Source organism: Microcebus murinus, chromosome 25, assembly GCF_040939455.1.
Source record: "Microcebus murinus isolate Inina chromosome 25, M.murinus_Inina_mat1.0, whole genome shotgun sequence".
Classification (NCBI taxonomy): Eukaryota; Metazoa; Chordata; class Mammalia; order Primates; family Cheirogaleidae; genus Microcebus; species Microcebus murinus.
In genome coordinates, this window is record NC_134128.1 from 8,210,796 (window position 1) to 8,226,993 (window position 16,198).

The 16,198-nt window shown below is 48.2% G+C and overlaps 1 protein-coding gene across 3 annotated transcripts in view; it reads left to right on the top strand.

The window, feature by feature from the left end:
• PIP4K2A (phosphatidylinositol-5-phosphate 4-kinase type 2 alpha) overlaps positions 1 to 16,198 on the top strand; it is a 168,208-nt gene that overhangs the window by 96,719 nt on the left and 55,291 nt on the right. For all 3 annotated transcript variants that reach the window (XM_012767309.2, XM_075997657.1, XM_012767310.3), the window contains exons 2-3: positions 329 to 426; positions 1,739 to 1,835. In XM_012767309.2, the coding sequence (XP_012622763.2) occupies positions 329 to 426; positions 1,739 to 1,835 (195 nt within the window). The remainder of the gene's footprint in view (positions 1 to 328; positions 427 to 1,738; positions 1,836 to 16,198) is intronic.

Below are 16,198 nucleotides of genomic sequence, written 5' to 3' on the forward strand. Positions count from 1 at the left end.
GGCATGTGATCAGCAGGGCTTGGGTTGAGGTTTTGGGTGGTTCTGGGTTATGGGAGAGAAGCAGGGGACAGGTGGCATGAGGGTCCACCCTCTGGTATTCCTCCCTTGCTGCTGTTGTCAACAGGTAGCACAGGCCCAGGGTCAGGCAGACATGAGACGTGGGACTTGCAGCTGGATGGGAAATGGAGATAAAGTGTGATGAGGAAATGAGGGAGGCAGGCAGAGGAGCTCCTTCATCCTCCAGGTTTTCCTACGAGGTACACATTCAAGTCGAGCCCTTCCCACCCAGATAGTAGTAACCTGTGCCATTTATTTTATATTTTTCTAGATCAATGAACTGAGCCATGTTCAAATCCCTGTTATGTTGATGCCAGATGACTTCAAAGCCTATTCAAAAATTAAGGTGGATAATCACCTTTTTAACAAGTAAGTACAAGTACGACCTTTCACGGGACTGACGTAACTGCCAGGAGTGCGATTTCTGTGCATTTCTCTAATCGCATAATTTTTCAATGGGTGGGAGTAAAGTTTTGCTGATGAAGTTAATCCTGTGATAAACATAACCATCTGTCATTTTCAGAGAAGCAGCAGCAGGCCCTCTGGGATAATATCCTTTGCCATATGGCATATTGTTTTCTATGAATATCTTATACTTTGAAAGTGATATTCTCATTACAATTTGAATTTTTGAAGCTGTAAATTGCTTGGACTTGTGAGCAGTTATGAACCTCTGCTCTCTTACACAAAACTTTGGAAATGATGACTTTACACACAGTGATGACTACATCATAGAACAATAGAGAACGAAGGTACATTTTTATAAAGCGTAATTGGATGGTCGGGTGTCGAGAATATTTCTCCTTCATTTGAATGTCGCTCTAGACGTTGTTACAGGGCACCTATTAACTGTTAGGTAGTCCATGGAGAGACAGGGATAGGATGATTCCTAAGACATGGCCCTGCCCTCAAGGGGCTCAGTGAGGCCAGTAGTTAAAAATTGACATGTATACAAATTACTGTCATTTAGTGTGCAGAGTACAGCAATAGGCACGTGTGTATGTGTCATTTATATACATATCTTGGTTCTGTGGGAACACAAAGGTGGAACCAGGTCTGAATGATTAGGGTGCACCTCAAAGAAACCCCTCCCACGTGAGGACCCATGTGGGGTTTCTTAGTGGGACCATTGTCCCCGTGTGAAGCTGATGCATTCATTTTTTTCTTATAACACTGTTTAGAGGTTGGCTTTCTGAGGGAATTTTCTGTAGCGAGTTTAGAATATGGTATTTCTATAAAAAGCTATTGAGGGAGTGAGGGTGCAGCCTGCTTCGTGCGGCTACTCGGCAGGGACTGCGCAGGCGCGGCGGGGACTGCGCAGGCGCGGCAGGGACTACGCATGCGCTCTGCGGTGCCTTCACCAGGTGCCTGATGCCCCGCTCCTCCTCCCGGGTGTCGTCTGCCCCTTCCTTCCGTGGCCACCGCTTTTTCCGTGAGGAACGGCTGCTGTGGCATGTGGCAAGATGGCAGAGGGCACACAGTCAAAGCATGCCTGTGACAAAGGGACAGACATCATCCGTCTGGCCCCCTCTGTCTCCTGGCTGTCCTTGTGGGGTGGGAGACGCACCTGCGCCTCGTGCGGACGGTGAACCCCAGGCACTTCTGTGGCCACACGTGGCAGATGCAAGTCTGGTCAACTCTTTGTCTACCTGAGCTTTATTCCACAACGTGCTTGTTTCAGAGAAAACATGCCGAGCCACTTCAAGTTCAAGGAATACTGCCCGATGGTTTTCCGTAATCTGCGGGAGAGGTTCGGAATCGATGATCAAGATTTCCAGGTGAGTTGCTTTTGGAACATTTGCTTCAAAGGGGAAACGAGTTTCATCGTGCCTTTTGCTCTATAAAATAGGATTTATATTTTTGCAATACAAGTAATTATAGTCATTTTCATTTGTAAGAAGTTTTCAATGCTCTTTCTGAAGGAAAGAGTTTTTCCATCAGGGACCTCTGTACAATATGATTTCAGTGTAGAAGTCGGTAAGAAAAGAAATTATTCTTTGGAAGAAGACTGCTCTACAATCCAGCATCACAGTGCCCAAAGAGTGGCCTTTTACAAAACTTCTCCAGAGGGAGTCTGAGTTTGCCAACTTGAAAAGCAGAAAACCAGAGCAGTAATAATTCCTGAGTGGCCTCTGCAAAGATAGGAAATGTGAATTCAACACGCACATACACATCACAGGCTGCAGCTCTGCTCGTGGAACACAACACTGTCATCTGGAAATGACAGTATTCCATAAAACCCTCCCATGCTTGTTGGTCTTAGGAACCCACTAATTTTGGCCACAATTCTGAGAAGGATCTTCCTCTGGCTCTTGGTTCCTACCATGTAAAAACGTGTACTGTTGTTCCTTTCCCTCCATACTTGCCTGGTTCTTCATTTTAACTTTTGAAATACCTGCTAATCCCTGATTATTTTTCCTCAGAAAGGAGCAGACATGGGTTACCCAAGTTTCATATGGAAAGCCAGATGCGTAAACACTAAGGATTATTTTTTTAAGAGCAGAAATCGAAGTACAGGCTGAGCATCCCTAATCAGAAAGTCTGAAATCCAAAATGCTCCAGAATCCTAGACTTTTTGGGTGCTGACATGATGCCACAAGTGGAAAATTTCACAATAAGTACTCGACACAACTTTTGTTTCATGTACAAATTTAAAATATTGTATAAAATTACTTTTAGGCTATAAGTTTAAGGTATATGTGAAATAAATAAATTTTGTGTTTAGACTTGGGCCCCATCCCCAAGATATCTCATTATGTATATGCAAATATTCCAAAATAAAAAATCTAAAATCTGAAACAATTCTGGTTCTAAGCATTTCAGGTAAGGAATGCTCAATCTGTACTGATTTATACTAAATCCCTTTAAATCTAGTAAACACTTTCTCTAATTTGCCCTAAACTTAAAATCCTAATTTATCCTGCATTAAGTGCTATCTTTCCACCCTGGGTGACCTTACAAGTTGAGTAATAGCACAGCTTACCCTGTATTTCCCCCCCAATAATACGGTCCATAAGGCAAACCAAGCTTAGTACACTTTCTTAAAGATTTGTGCTTCTACTCCCCACCCCCACTGCTGAAAGTTTTTAGGAATTTCTCACGTGCTCACTCAGGCACAAGGGACTCCGTCTTTGGAAAAAGCAATGCTGGCCGGGCTGCTGGTGACCTCCCCTCATTGTACACTGCGGTCCTGGTTTGCACCGAGGCCCAGATACTGAGCTGAGGCTCCACGCACCTGGCAGAGGCTGAAGGCTGATGGCACTGGTGGGACATAGGTGCTCAGTTTGCTCTTAAAACTGCACTGGACCCAGCACTCCTGGTGGGGCTTAATTTTTGAGAGAGAACTTAGATCACAGTGATAGACTTGAAATTTACTGCTGAAATATTTTCTCTTTTTAGGAATAATTGTTGGAAGAGTAAAAAGTGTTTGTATGAAATAAAAAGGAATAATAACTTTATATCATATTTTAAGAGTCACTGTTACATATGAAATGCCCATATGAAAATGAACTAGCTACTTGAAAAGGAATTAACAGCAGATAACTTTGCAATCTTAAGAAAATCTCCTCTAAGTCTGGTACTAAAAACTAGTGTATCTGACTCTCTGTCCCCATCCTTTGTTTTTTTTGGTGTTGTGTTGTTGTTGTTGTTGTTTTAAATAGCTTCACTAGCATTTCACAGAAACTGACTTTTGAGGGCCCATGCTATAGTATCTTGTTAGAGTCTTCAATTCATTACTGAATTGAAGTCTTTATATTTCTTCTCATGATCAATTCTGTCAAATGAGATCCATTCTGTCAAACGAGATCCACTACAGACCAATTACATTCTGAGTTCTGCACTGCACCAGATAAAAGTGGTTTTTAAGAAATTTCCTCGAATGACCAATTTAAGTCGCTGAACTACTGAGACAGGCACTGGCTTTTCTTCCTTCTTTCCCCCCTAAGAACAAAACCATGTGAGTGGATATTTAAATAAGTGCAAATTACTAAGTACAAACTTCGAAGGGAAATGAGGCAAGTGGAGGATGATTCACAAGTAACTAATGGACAAGTCTGTTAAACTCTTCGCAGGAGAGCTCAGTGTTGAGGAGAGCCGGTGTAAGTGTAATTAATCATTGGAACACTCCTCCTCTCAGCTCTGCCTGGTGCTTTTGGCATTTAAATTGCTGCTTTCTCTTTGGCAACTGTATTTCTATTAAAAAAAAAAAAAGTGGGCGTTCAGAGTAACTTTAGTAAACCAGGGATATACTTCTCTTGCCTCTCTCGAGCCTAGATTCCTTCCCCAGTGTCTGTACTGCTTAAAAAAAAATTTTTTCAGCAAGGACAGGGTCTGTGAGTTTCAACTAAAGACAAGATCATAAATGTGGGGCTGTATCCCAGTTTGTTGGCTACTTGGTTTGGGGGGGTTGGGTGGGGAAAAGAGGGCAATTGGGACAATTCTGGCTCTGGGGTCACTATTTGGTCCCTTGTGCACTGCAGGGGCCCAAGGCAGGACCCGAGGGCTCGGTCACCTCAGCTGCCTGGCATGTTGCCACTTTGCTTCCTAGGCAGCCCATTCATCATGGCCAGTCCAAGTAGCAGATACCAGTTGACACGTGTAGCACCTAATAACTAAAAGCAAACTCACTTTCCTCTCCTAGAGCTTGCTAAGGTACATTTGCTGAGCAGAGTGCCTCACTGGCCGCCTCTACTACTCCTGGGTACCAGCTACAGAACACTGTGTTTAAAAGATTAAATCTTTTTCTGAGCTCATCAGTGTGAGCTGGTTTGAGTACTTCCCATTCTGATTTGCAAAGCAGGATTGGAGGCCTAGGCTCTCATTTTTTGGAGGCTCTGCCTTGCTGAAGGGGACCAGACGTTGCCTTGCTGCATTTATTCCACGGAAGTGCTTGCATTCGGACAAGCTGCTATAAATCAGTGTGGCATTAAGGACCTCCGTTGTCTGGTTCATTTCATGTTCAGACCTTTCCATGCAGTCAGATGGGTATATGGTCTAGATTTATCTTGTTTGTGTGAACGCCTTTTTGGTCCACCTGAAAAAAAGCAGTGTTGATCCTTGGGAGGTCACTCTGACACAGGTAGAATGTAGTCATTAGCCTACCTAATTGACCTCTATCCATGAACTTAAACTTCCTAAAATGAACTTAAAGCATTCCTGCTGTGCCAGTAAACATTTGTATCTTGCCTCTGGTTTTGATTTCTTGAATGTCTTTTGAAATTAAACTTCTTTTCTTGGTGTTAAGGACAAATTCAAACAGCAGTTCTAGAATATTCATCATTAATAACAGTACCACTTAATATACATAGATAAACCTGTGTGCATGTGTATAGAGGGGTACTCAGTGCTTTCAGATTCAGAACTTTCTCTAATACATTAGTGCTTTGTAAATGACTTGATTGGTTTGTAATATGCTCAGAGTTGAATTATGTTCTTTGATCATTGTTTGGCCAATGGGATGCCCCATTGCCATACTTTTAAGATCTGTTGCAAGATGTATGCCGCCTGGGAGGGCTTCCTGTGACCGTAGCAGCAGTCCTGTATCTGCCATTACCCCTGTCCCTTCAAGCCATAGTGCCCCTTAGGGCCGGGATTTCATGCTCCATCATCAGATCAAGATGTGTTTATTTGTACCTACCAGCTCTGTGCTAGATATTCTAGGGAATGCAGAAGAGAAGAAAATGTGAAATAATCACTTTTTTAAAAAGCTATTACATGCTGGATTCTGTATTAGATGCTAACAAGATTTACAAAAGCCCAACAATTTTTTTTTTTTTTGAGACAGAGTATCGCTCTATTGCCCAGGCTAGAGTGCCGTGGCATCAGCCTTAGCTCACAGCAACGTCAAACTCCTGGCCTCAAGCGATCCTCCTGCCTCGGCCTCCCGAGTAGCTGGGACTACAGGCACTTACCACCATGCCCAGCTAATTTTTTCTATTTTTGTAGAGACTGGATCTCACTCTTGCTCAAGCTGGCCAACATCTTGATTTTTAACATTCTTCATGAAAATCTGCACCACCCTTTCCAGTGTCTTAGGGTATAAGGACCTCTTAAAACTGTCTTGGAGAGTCAAATAGAGGCTTCGGGTCATGTTTCTGAGCTGCCACAGAGGATTGCCCACCAGAAACCAAAAAGTTATACAGGAGGAAGCTGATGCTATTAAACCTAAATACACCATGTAATTGGAACAAGGCCTCTTGTTCATCGTGGAGGATAATACCAGGTTTACTTTTCCCCTCCTGCATCTCCTGAATTAGAATCCTTCATTATTCACGTTGGATGCTCTTTCTCCTTTGTATTGGTAACAGAGAATTCTAATTTTAAGATAATTAATTTTAAAAGCTAACATCTTAACCTTTTGGTATTCTTGTTTCAAGCTTAAAAATAAAATTCTGGAGTGTCAAGACCTTCAGTGTGTACTAAACAGGGAAAAAAATGTTAACCAGCGTCTCCAGGATATCAAGTCTATCAGATGAAACTGTCTTTCAAATTGTCGCCTTCTCACATAGACTTTAAACCACCTGAGGGCAGGGGCTGGGCCTGCCCTGCTTCCAGGCTGCCTGGTGCCCCCTGTTCAGCACCATGCCTGGCTCTGGCAAACACTTAGGAAATATTTGTGGGAGAAAGGGAGGGAGATCCGAGGAAGCATTCAGAGAGACGTGAGTCCTTCTGGCCGAAGCAGGAGGCAGGAGAGCTCGTGCAGAGTGAGGCGATTGGACAATGGTGGAATCGTGGGAGATAAAGATGGGAAAATAACAAGAGACATGGGAGAACTTGGAAACAGGGCTGAAGACTTCAACCCAATTCTGCTGCCAGAGAGAGTAGTGATGTCATGAGGTCCGTATTCTCTAAAGATAATTGAATGGTTCTGTACAGAATGCATACAAGGGAGATAAGGAAACTAGGAGACTGTGAAATGTCCCCATGAGCCAGGGCACTTGTCTCAACAGTTACTGAGAGGTTTGGGGGCCGATGGCCCATGGGAGCACAACATAGGAGGCTGAGAGGCTGAGAGAGCAGGGGTACCCATCACTCGGGGAGGGAATTGGGGGGCTGCGGGTGGGCTAGAAAGGAAGATGGAGTTGAGAGTTTGACCTGTTGGCTGGAGGTGATATGAGACACCCACCTGAGGCTGGCGGTCAGCTGTCAGGCATCCCAGGGTGGCGAATACGATGGGGCCAGGAGCAGAGGCCCAGCTCTGGGAGGGATCAGCACAGACACGCTTTGGGGATTCCTCCTCTTTTTTTTTTTTTTTTTTGAGGCAGAGTCGCACTGTGTTGCCTGGGCTAGAGTGCTATGGTGTCAGCCTAGCTCACAGCAACCTCAAACTCCTGGGCTAAAGTGGTCCTCCTGCCTCAGCCTCCTGGGTAGCTGGGACTACAGGCACGCACCACCATGCCCAGCTAATATTTTCTATAGATTTTTAGTTGTCCAGCTAATTTCTTTCGATTTTTTAGCAGAGATGGGGTCTTGCTCTTGCTCAGGTTAGTCTCGAATTCCTGACCTTGAGCACTCTTGCTCAGGCTGGTCTCGAACTCCTGACCTTGAGCGATCAGCCTGCCTCAGCTTCCCAGAGTGCTAGGATTACAGGCGTGAGCCACTGCGCCCGGCCTAGGGGATTCCTCCTTGGTTGCACCATCACCAATGTGCTTACTCCTTGGACGTCTAAGCTCTTTTATTCCTCTGTCACCAGTTGTTGCCTGTTGGGTCTACTCAGCCCTGTCTCGCACAGTTTGTCCTCGCAGGTTAGCTACCCTGGAAGGAAACTCTGCCCTGTGTCAAGATGCTCCTGGGCTGAGGCCAAAGGCCCCTCTCCAATAGGACATCCTCTTGGTAGACATGGGGAAGCTCCCACACCACCCCTGAGCATCAGCAGTTTCCTCTGGTGCTTTCTCTGCTCCTTCTCATGAGCTGAGCAAATTACTGTCCCTACCACAGCCTGCCCTCACCTTAGAACCTGGACTTCCTGTCTGCCTGTGTCTCCCGCCCTGAACCTGCTTGGGGTTGTGCCTGGTGGCTTTCGACAGAGTCATCCTTGCCGCCAGCTGCCTCTGACCTGGTTAAACGCTGTGTTTATTTATCATGAGCCTTGGGGACAAGTCTCTGCCATTTTAATCTTCACAGTCGAGTACCAGCCTGAGATTTGAAAAGGCGATCTCATGGTACTCCGTGAAGTTCCCGCAGCTCTGCTGCTTTCTCTGCTGGTCATCGCCTTTCATTTTCATATGCTTCTTTTTCTGAGTTGTTTTATTATTGATAAGTGTTAAATTGCACTGTGTCTTGCTCCCCTCTATAACGAAAGCCATTGTAGGCCTGGGATCACAGCTCAGACTTTCTTTGAATTCCCCAAGAGCTTAACGCAGGGCTTTGAACACCGCGGGCATTTAATAAATCCTTGATGGTGATGCTCAGATTCGCACATTGGTCTTTAACTCTCTGGCGAGGTCAGGGGACCATCTGTGCCCGCTCAGATATGTCAAACACAGGCCCAGAAAGCAGCCTTCTCTGGGCCAGTGCTCCTCTCTCCTGGGCCGTGTCATTTGAGGCATGTAATCGTAATCCCGAGTTGTCAGCAGGGCCGTGACTGGTTTCCAGGTTTCAATGAAACAGGTAGTCTGGATTGGGGAAGAGAACATTTCCTGGAAGTTGGGAGGCCTGGTTTGAGTCTGGGATCTTCAGTGGCTTATGCTGTGGCCGTAAGCCATTCACCTAACCCTGGGGGTTGGGGTCTCAGTTTCCTCATCTGTAAAATGAGGACACCATGCTCTCTGAGACCCTCCCAGGTGTCAAATCTCTGAATCTACTAAGTCATCCTGAGTTAGGTGACTGTCACTTAGGTTCTTCTACACAATATTGACATATTCTGTTGTGTGATGGTGGCTTTTACACATTGGAGCATGGCAGAATGGAGTCTCAATGATCTTTCCTTTGACTAAAAATAAACATTTTATATGTGATTTTTAGCAGAATGTACAAATTATCAAAATGGAAAAAAACCAAAAATATATACAAGACTATATGATTAGTTCAAGTGAATTAAATGTGCAAAATGCTTGGTTATTGGAAAAAAAACAAGGGAAAGTAACAGTTACTAAATCAGGACATTTTTATGAGAGGCATAAAAGATCGGTGGTAAGAATGGGCTAATTAAATTGACCTTTATGTTTTTCTCCACCCTTCTGGAGGCTCCGCTAATCCTGGACCTCCAACTGTGGAAATAAACATCCTTGACACACAGACTTTGAGAGAATTGGGGGTAGGAGGGGGCAGCGTGAAGGACAGCGCATTAATCCTTTCCTTAAAGGAAAGGACAATAAATTTCTCCTGATAAATGTAGGAAGGCCATTGAAGAGCGAGCTCCACCTCTCATCATCTTCATTTCCTGTTGAGGGCTGACATGGTACCAGAGCCTCCAGTACAGCTGTTGAGGTTTGTGTTAGCCTAGTGTAAGATCAGAAAGCTTTTCGGCTATGGAAAAGTAAGGTTACTTACCAAATTGCAAGATAGGCCAAAAAAAGGCCTAAGTTATCATATTCTTACCTGCATCTCACAGCTTTGCCCTGGAACTTGCATTTTTGTCCAACAGTTCATTTATCCCTAGTTCTCCAACTAGCCTGGGAGCATCCTTAGAAATGATGTTTATTGGCTGTGGCGTGTCCGCTGCAGCCCCACGCAGGCACCTCACTGGCCCAGAGACAGCCCAGAGCCTGCAGCGGGCATAGTGGGTCACCTCATGGTGCGTGGGTGTGTTTAAGGCACTTGCCAGAAGAATGTTTGGGCCGATCACAAACACCTGTGTACTGTACGATTACCTTAATAGGAAACGTCCAGAACAGGCACATCTGTAGGGACGGAGAGATGAGTGACTTCTTAGGCTAAGGGGTAGGAGAACGATGGGAGTGATTCAGATGGAGTCAGGGTTTCTTTTTGGAATGATGAAAATGTTCTAAAAATAGTTATGGTAACAGTTGCATGATTTTGTCAATGTACTAAAAACCATTGAGCTATATAGTTTCAATAGGTGAATTGTATTGTTACAGCAAGTGTTACAGTAGGTGGTCCCAAGGACAAACCAAGCAGCACACAGAGTCAGAGAATCAAAGTTTATTCGCTGGCATGCTCAGAGGGGCCTCGCTACCAAATTCTGAGCACTGTCTACGTGATTTTTCTCATTTTTATTAAGTTGGGGTGGTGCGAGGGGTGGGGTATCAGGTTGCTAATGCCCCCTAGGTAATAGGTTAGTATTATGTTGATGCATCAGGTAATAGAGTAGTTAATTAGTGCACAGGTAATAAGTTCAGTGTTATGCCAATAACACTGCACCAGGTAATAGGTTTAGTTTTATGCTGATGTGGGTCTTCCATGAGGGGTGGGGGTCTCAGGTACCTGATTCCCCCTTTTGATGCCCTTATATGTCTACTATAGGGCATATTTTCCAGTGGGTGATAGCCTCATAAGGCCATTATGTGAGCTCTTGCTCTCCGGGTTACAGTTGTCTATGAATTTTATAATCACGCTCAGTACACAGGGCCCTGTGATGGTGCCAGTCCAGTATTTCTTTCCCCACTGTGGCACACCTGAGCCTGACCGTAACACGTCTTTGGCATGTAGGTGCAGACTGTGAAACCTCCAGTGATCCCGTTAGTGGAGGGAATCCAAGTCCTAGCATAGCAAGCCTCAGGGCAGGGCTTCTCTGCCATAGTTGTTAGGGTGAGTGCCCCAACCAGGAGGAGGGGAGGGACTGAGGCAGGAGTAGACATCCTATGAGCCAGAATGCCACAGTTAGAGGCGCCCTCTGCAGTCCAGTCCAATCTCCGGGAGCTACTGAGAAGAGTACTTTACCAATCCCCAGTAAAGTCACTACAACCCCAGTGAGGCCAGGGCCAGCAGTCCCTTTATTCCTGTGCAGTCCTGGGCGTGGCTGTCCTCGTTGGGAGATGGTTAAGCTGGATCTTTAGTGGGTTCTACTGGTCCTGACGTGCAGTCTGGAGATCAGTTTAGTTGTCTGGTTCGGCCTTTTTCACCTGGGAGTGATGGATCCACGGAGTGACACCTGCAACTTAAACAGCAGTGGGAGTAACTAGTATCACAGTATGGGGACCCTTCCAGGTGGACTGGAAAAGAACACCCCTAGAGCCCTTTACCCAGACTAGATCCCCTGGTTGGTGAGGGTGGACAGGGAGACCCAGGGCCATAGGGGTTTTTTCTAGGACGGTGTGGTGGATATGGCACATAGTTTTGGCTAAGGCTTGGAGCTGTGTGTTTATATTTTATTTAATTCCCCTAGTTGTCTGTCTCCCCTTAATCGCTTGGTGAGTGGGAGAGGTCTACCAAACAGGATTTCAAAGGGTGAATGTCCTGTGGGCCCCAGTGTGCACCTAACTACGAACAGGGCTGGGCTTAGCATGTCTACCCAGGGTACTTGTGTTTCCTGACGTAGCTTTGCTAGAGTGGTCTTGAGGGTCCGGTTCATGCGCTCTACTTTCCCTGAGCTCTGTGGCCTGCATGTAGTTTCTATTTGATGCCTAGTGCCTTGGTGAGGGTTTGCATGATCTCCGCGGTGAAGCTCAGTCCGTTGTCACTGCCAAAGGAGAGTGGCAGACCGTACCTGGGGATGCTTTCTCTCAATAGAAGCTTCGCCACTTCCCTAGCCTTTTCGGTCCGGGAAGGGACTGCCTACACCCAGCCTGAGAAGGTGCATGTCACTACCAGCAGGGATTTATAGCCCCGACGTGGTTTCACTTCTGTGAAGTCTACTTCCACATCCTCAAATGAGGAGGTTCCGGTGTACCGAATCCCTGGGGCGGGTCTCGGCCTGACCGCTGCAGGGTTTTGAGCACAGGTCTGGCGGCGGGCGCTGACGGCCGCAGCGATGGACGGAAGTTTGGCGATATGGTAGTACCGAGCGAGTAGCTGCGTGGGGCTGCTTTCCCTACGTGACTCAGGTTGTGATGTCAGGAGACAATAAAGTATGCCAACCTATCGGGGATAAAGATATCATGGTTCTGTAGGTGCCACCACCTGTGTGCCTCCTTCTTGGCCTCCTTCTGTTCTGCCCACTGGTTCTCTTCTGGGATATACTTCGGTTCTTCGAGCCACTCAGGTGCCAACAAGATTTGGCACTGGGTTGCAGTGTTGTCCTCTGAACATTCTTGGATGGCTGCATTTTTGCTGCTTGGTCTGCCAGGCGATTGCCAGTGACAATTGGATCTGTGTCCTTTCGGTGTGCTTGACAATGGATGACTGCAATTTCTTTTGGCTCCCAAACTGCCTCCAGCAGTTGGAGGATTTCATCCCTATTTTTGATCTCCTTTCCACCTGCAGTCAGCGGTCCCCTCTCCCTGTATATTGCCCCGTGGATATGTATTGCGGCACAGGCTTACTTAGGGTCTGTGTAAATACGTTTGCCTTTTTACCCCGGGCGTGCCTGAGGGCTTGGAGGGGGCCCATGGCTCCGCCCTTTGTGCCGACCACCCTTGGGGCAAGGGAGCTGACACGATGACCCCATCGACCGTGGTGACTGCGAAGCCTGCCAGTCATTTCCCATTCGGGACAAAACTACTGCCATCGGTGTAGAGTTCTAAGTCCGGTGCCGGTAGCGGACTGTCTTTCAGAGCTGGCCGGCTGGCACAGCCCTCCTCTACCGCCTGGGTGCAATCATGACCCAGGGCCCTGGCTCCGTGGGTAGGAGGTGGCGGGATTCAAGGTCTGCACAGTCTCCAGGGATCCACAGACCCATGGATTTTCGCATAGCAGTCCTGGCATTGCGCTGACCGGTTGCTTGAGAACCACCGGTGCCCTGAGGTGTTCATTAGAGACATCGCTGCATGAGGGACTCGCACACAGAGGTTCTGTCCCAGTGTGAGTTTGTCTGCTTCGTTGAGTAGCAGGACAGAGGCCCCCAGTGCGCCGAGGCAAGGTGGCCATCCTGCTGCTACCAGGTCCAGTTGTTTTGATAAGTAAGCCACTGGTCTCTGCCACAGGCACACAGTTTGAGTCAAAACCCCCAGAGCCACTTGTTTCTTCTTGTGTACAAACAGGTTAAAGTCTTCGGTGAGGTCCCGTAGCCCTAGTGCGGGGGCTCTTTTTAGTAAGTCTTTTATTTCCTGGAGAACCCTTTCCTGACTCTTGGTCCCTTCCAAGTCTTTGTTTTCAGGACCACGTAGGGCCTTGTCCAGAGGCTTGGCCTTCAGGGAGAAACTTGGGATCCAGGTGTGACACAATCTGGCCACTCTGAGGAATTCTGAGTTGTCTCTGCCCAGCCTGGGAATTGTACAGGTGGCGTGCTTCCGGCGCCCCCGAGCGATGTGGAAACCCAGGTACTTCACCTGTCGCCTGCAGATCTGTGCCTTTTTCCAGGAGACTTTGTGTCCTTAGTCAGTGAGCAGTTGGAGCAGGCACCGGGCTCCCCGGTGGCAGAGTGGCAGTCTTCTCTGGCTGGGCTTGCTAGGAGGAGGTCATCGACATACTGTAGAAGTGTGCAGCGGGTTTCTTCTTGTGGAAAAGAGATGGGGTCAGTGGCTACAGCTTCCCCAAATACAGTTGGTGAGTTTTTAAATCCCTCTGGTAGCCGTGTCCAGGTCACCTGGGTTTTCCTTCTAGTCTGAAGATCCTCCCACTTGAAGGTGAACAAGGGCTGGCTCTTCAGGGCGAGCCGCAGGCAGAGGAAAGCATCCTTCAAGTCTGGGCAGGAGAACCAGGCAGCATCAGGAGGAATGAGGCCCAAGAGGGTGTATGGATTTGGTACCACTGGGCGGAGAGTCACTGTGGCCTCATTAATCAGTCACAGGTCTTGGACTGGCTGGGATCCATCTTTTGTGCTTTTTGACTGGCAGGAGGGTGGCTGCCATTATGAGAGTCTCTGTGGCACCGAGCCTGAGGCTCATGGTCCCTCCCAGGTGGAAGGTGATCTGGGCTTCCAGTTTGCTCAGGAGACCTCAACCTAGGAGGGGAAGGGGGCAGTCTGGTATGTATAGGAATTCATGTCTCATCTGGTGACCCCCATCTGGCATATTTGGGACTGGCAGAAGGGTTGAGCTACTTGAGTTCCTGTGGTTCCCACAATGGTGGCTTCCCGCTTTATAAGTGGAGCCATCGGGGTTGTTACCAAAGTGTTCTGCCCCAGTATCCACCATGAACATTATTGGTCGGCCCCCTACTTCCATTATGGCCATAGGCTCCTGGGGCCAAGAGTCAGGGAACCCACTTGGTCCTATTCCAAGTCAACCCCAGTGAGACCCAGGAGGTCCTGGGTCTCCAGCTCCTGCTGGAAGCCCCATGGGCAGGTTCCTGTTTGGCGGTGGGCGGTTTCTTTTGTTGGGGCATTCCGAACTCCCTACAATAGGCACACTGGTCAGGCTTCAGGGTCCCTCGTCTCCTGGGTCTTCCTTCCCGTGGTGGGCCAGCTCTCTTGGCTGGGTCAGGTCTTCCGAGGGCAGCAGCCAGGAGGGCAGCTTTGTGTTTCATTCTCTTGTCACTCTCCCTCTTGGCAGTCCGGTCTCGATTAACATAGACCTTGTGGGCCACTTCCATCAGCTGCGTGATGTTCATTCCTGCAAGCCTGTCAAGTTTCTGGAGTTTCCGTTGGATGTCAGGATAGGACTGGCCAACAAATGCGGCATTCACCATCCACTGATTTTTAGCTGCCTCTCAGTCAAAGGGCGCTCGTAGAATTCGCTTGGTGATTCCTCCAGCTTCTGGGTGATCAGAGAGACTTTGTTGATGTTGGTTGGTTTTCTGGCTCCCTCGCAGACCCCGTGGAGGAGAGCTTCCCGATACCTTCTAAGTGCCTGTCATCTGCTCAGAGAGTTGAAATCCCAATCCAGGTTGGTCTTGGGTGCCGCTCTCTGTGCCCACTGCTCCACGTCCAAGGTCCCTGCTGGAGCCTGGTCCTGGAGCCACCTGCAGGTCCCTGCTATAATCTGGCGTCGTTCTTCTGTGTTAAAAAGGGTCAGAAGGAGCTGGCGGCAGTCTTCCCAAGTGGGAGGATGGATCTGGAAGATGGATTCCAGGAGGTCAACAAGGGCCTCGGAGTATGGCGGGGTGTGGTGCTTCCAGTTCAGAAGGTCAGTGGTGGAGAAGGGCTGGTAGCACAGGACTGGCTGAACGGACCCATCGTCCATAACCTGCATGGGACCTCGCACCTCACGCAGGGGCATCTGGAGGGCTGAAGTTGGGCCTGAGCTGACCATAGCCGGCGGGTGATGGGAGTGTCAGCACCTGGTTGGTTGGAACTGGCGGCGGGGAGACTGATGGTGGCGGGTGTCTGGTGGCTTCTCGGGTACTTCAGGAGGTGTCACAGTAGGGTTGTAGGGCAGTGGTGGTGGATTCTCTTCAGGAGCTTCCTGATAGATGGGTCTGGACAGTTTGGGGTCTCTGGTCCTTTGGGCCACAAAAAATCCTGCTCTGTCCCTTATCAGCACAGAACCAGACCCAAGGGGGCATGGTGTGAGCAATCTCTAGCCATGAATCTATGTAAGGGAATTGGTCAGGGTGGCCGGGAGTCCCGGTCACAATTCTCCAAACTGCTCACACGGTGGGGAGGTCTAAGGTTCCTGTTTCGTGCCAGATGACCCCAAATGTGGGCCATTCATGTTCACAGAGGGCCCTAAGTCTACTGGGACTCAGTGTGGCGCCATAATCTCCCGTGAAGTCCTTTTTAAAGTTCTTTAGCATGCATTTAAGGACTGTAGGCTGAGATTCTACGCTACCCATCCTAGACCCTCGAACAGTGTCACAACTTAACAAGGGGGGGGGTTCTCTCAGGTCCGCCTGGCTGTGTCCCTCTAGGGAACTTAGGCATGTCTTGGCTAAGGTGTCCCTGTATAAACCCTGGGTCTGGTCACTCCCTTTAAGGGAGTGAATCACCCTTATGCGACGTAGCCACAGAACCGCAGGTGAGGACCTGCGCAGCTTCCGTAGCCGTTGGAACCAGAGTCAGTCTTCAGTCACTCAGACAGGCAGAGGTCACATGTTCCCGCCTGGAATTCCCTGCACTCAGGAGGTGGTCAAGCTCTTCTTCTGTCCTCTGATGGGCCTTACTTGGGCTGGTCCCGGAACCTTACCTGATAACGATGCCTCCAGACCTGGTTTGACTCGTCCTTCCCTCCGGCGTGTCCTGGCGAGTTTGGGACCCGTGGCT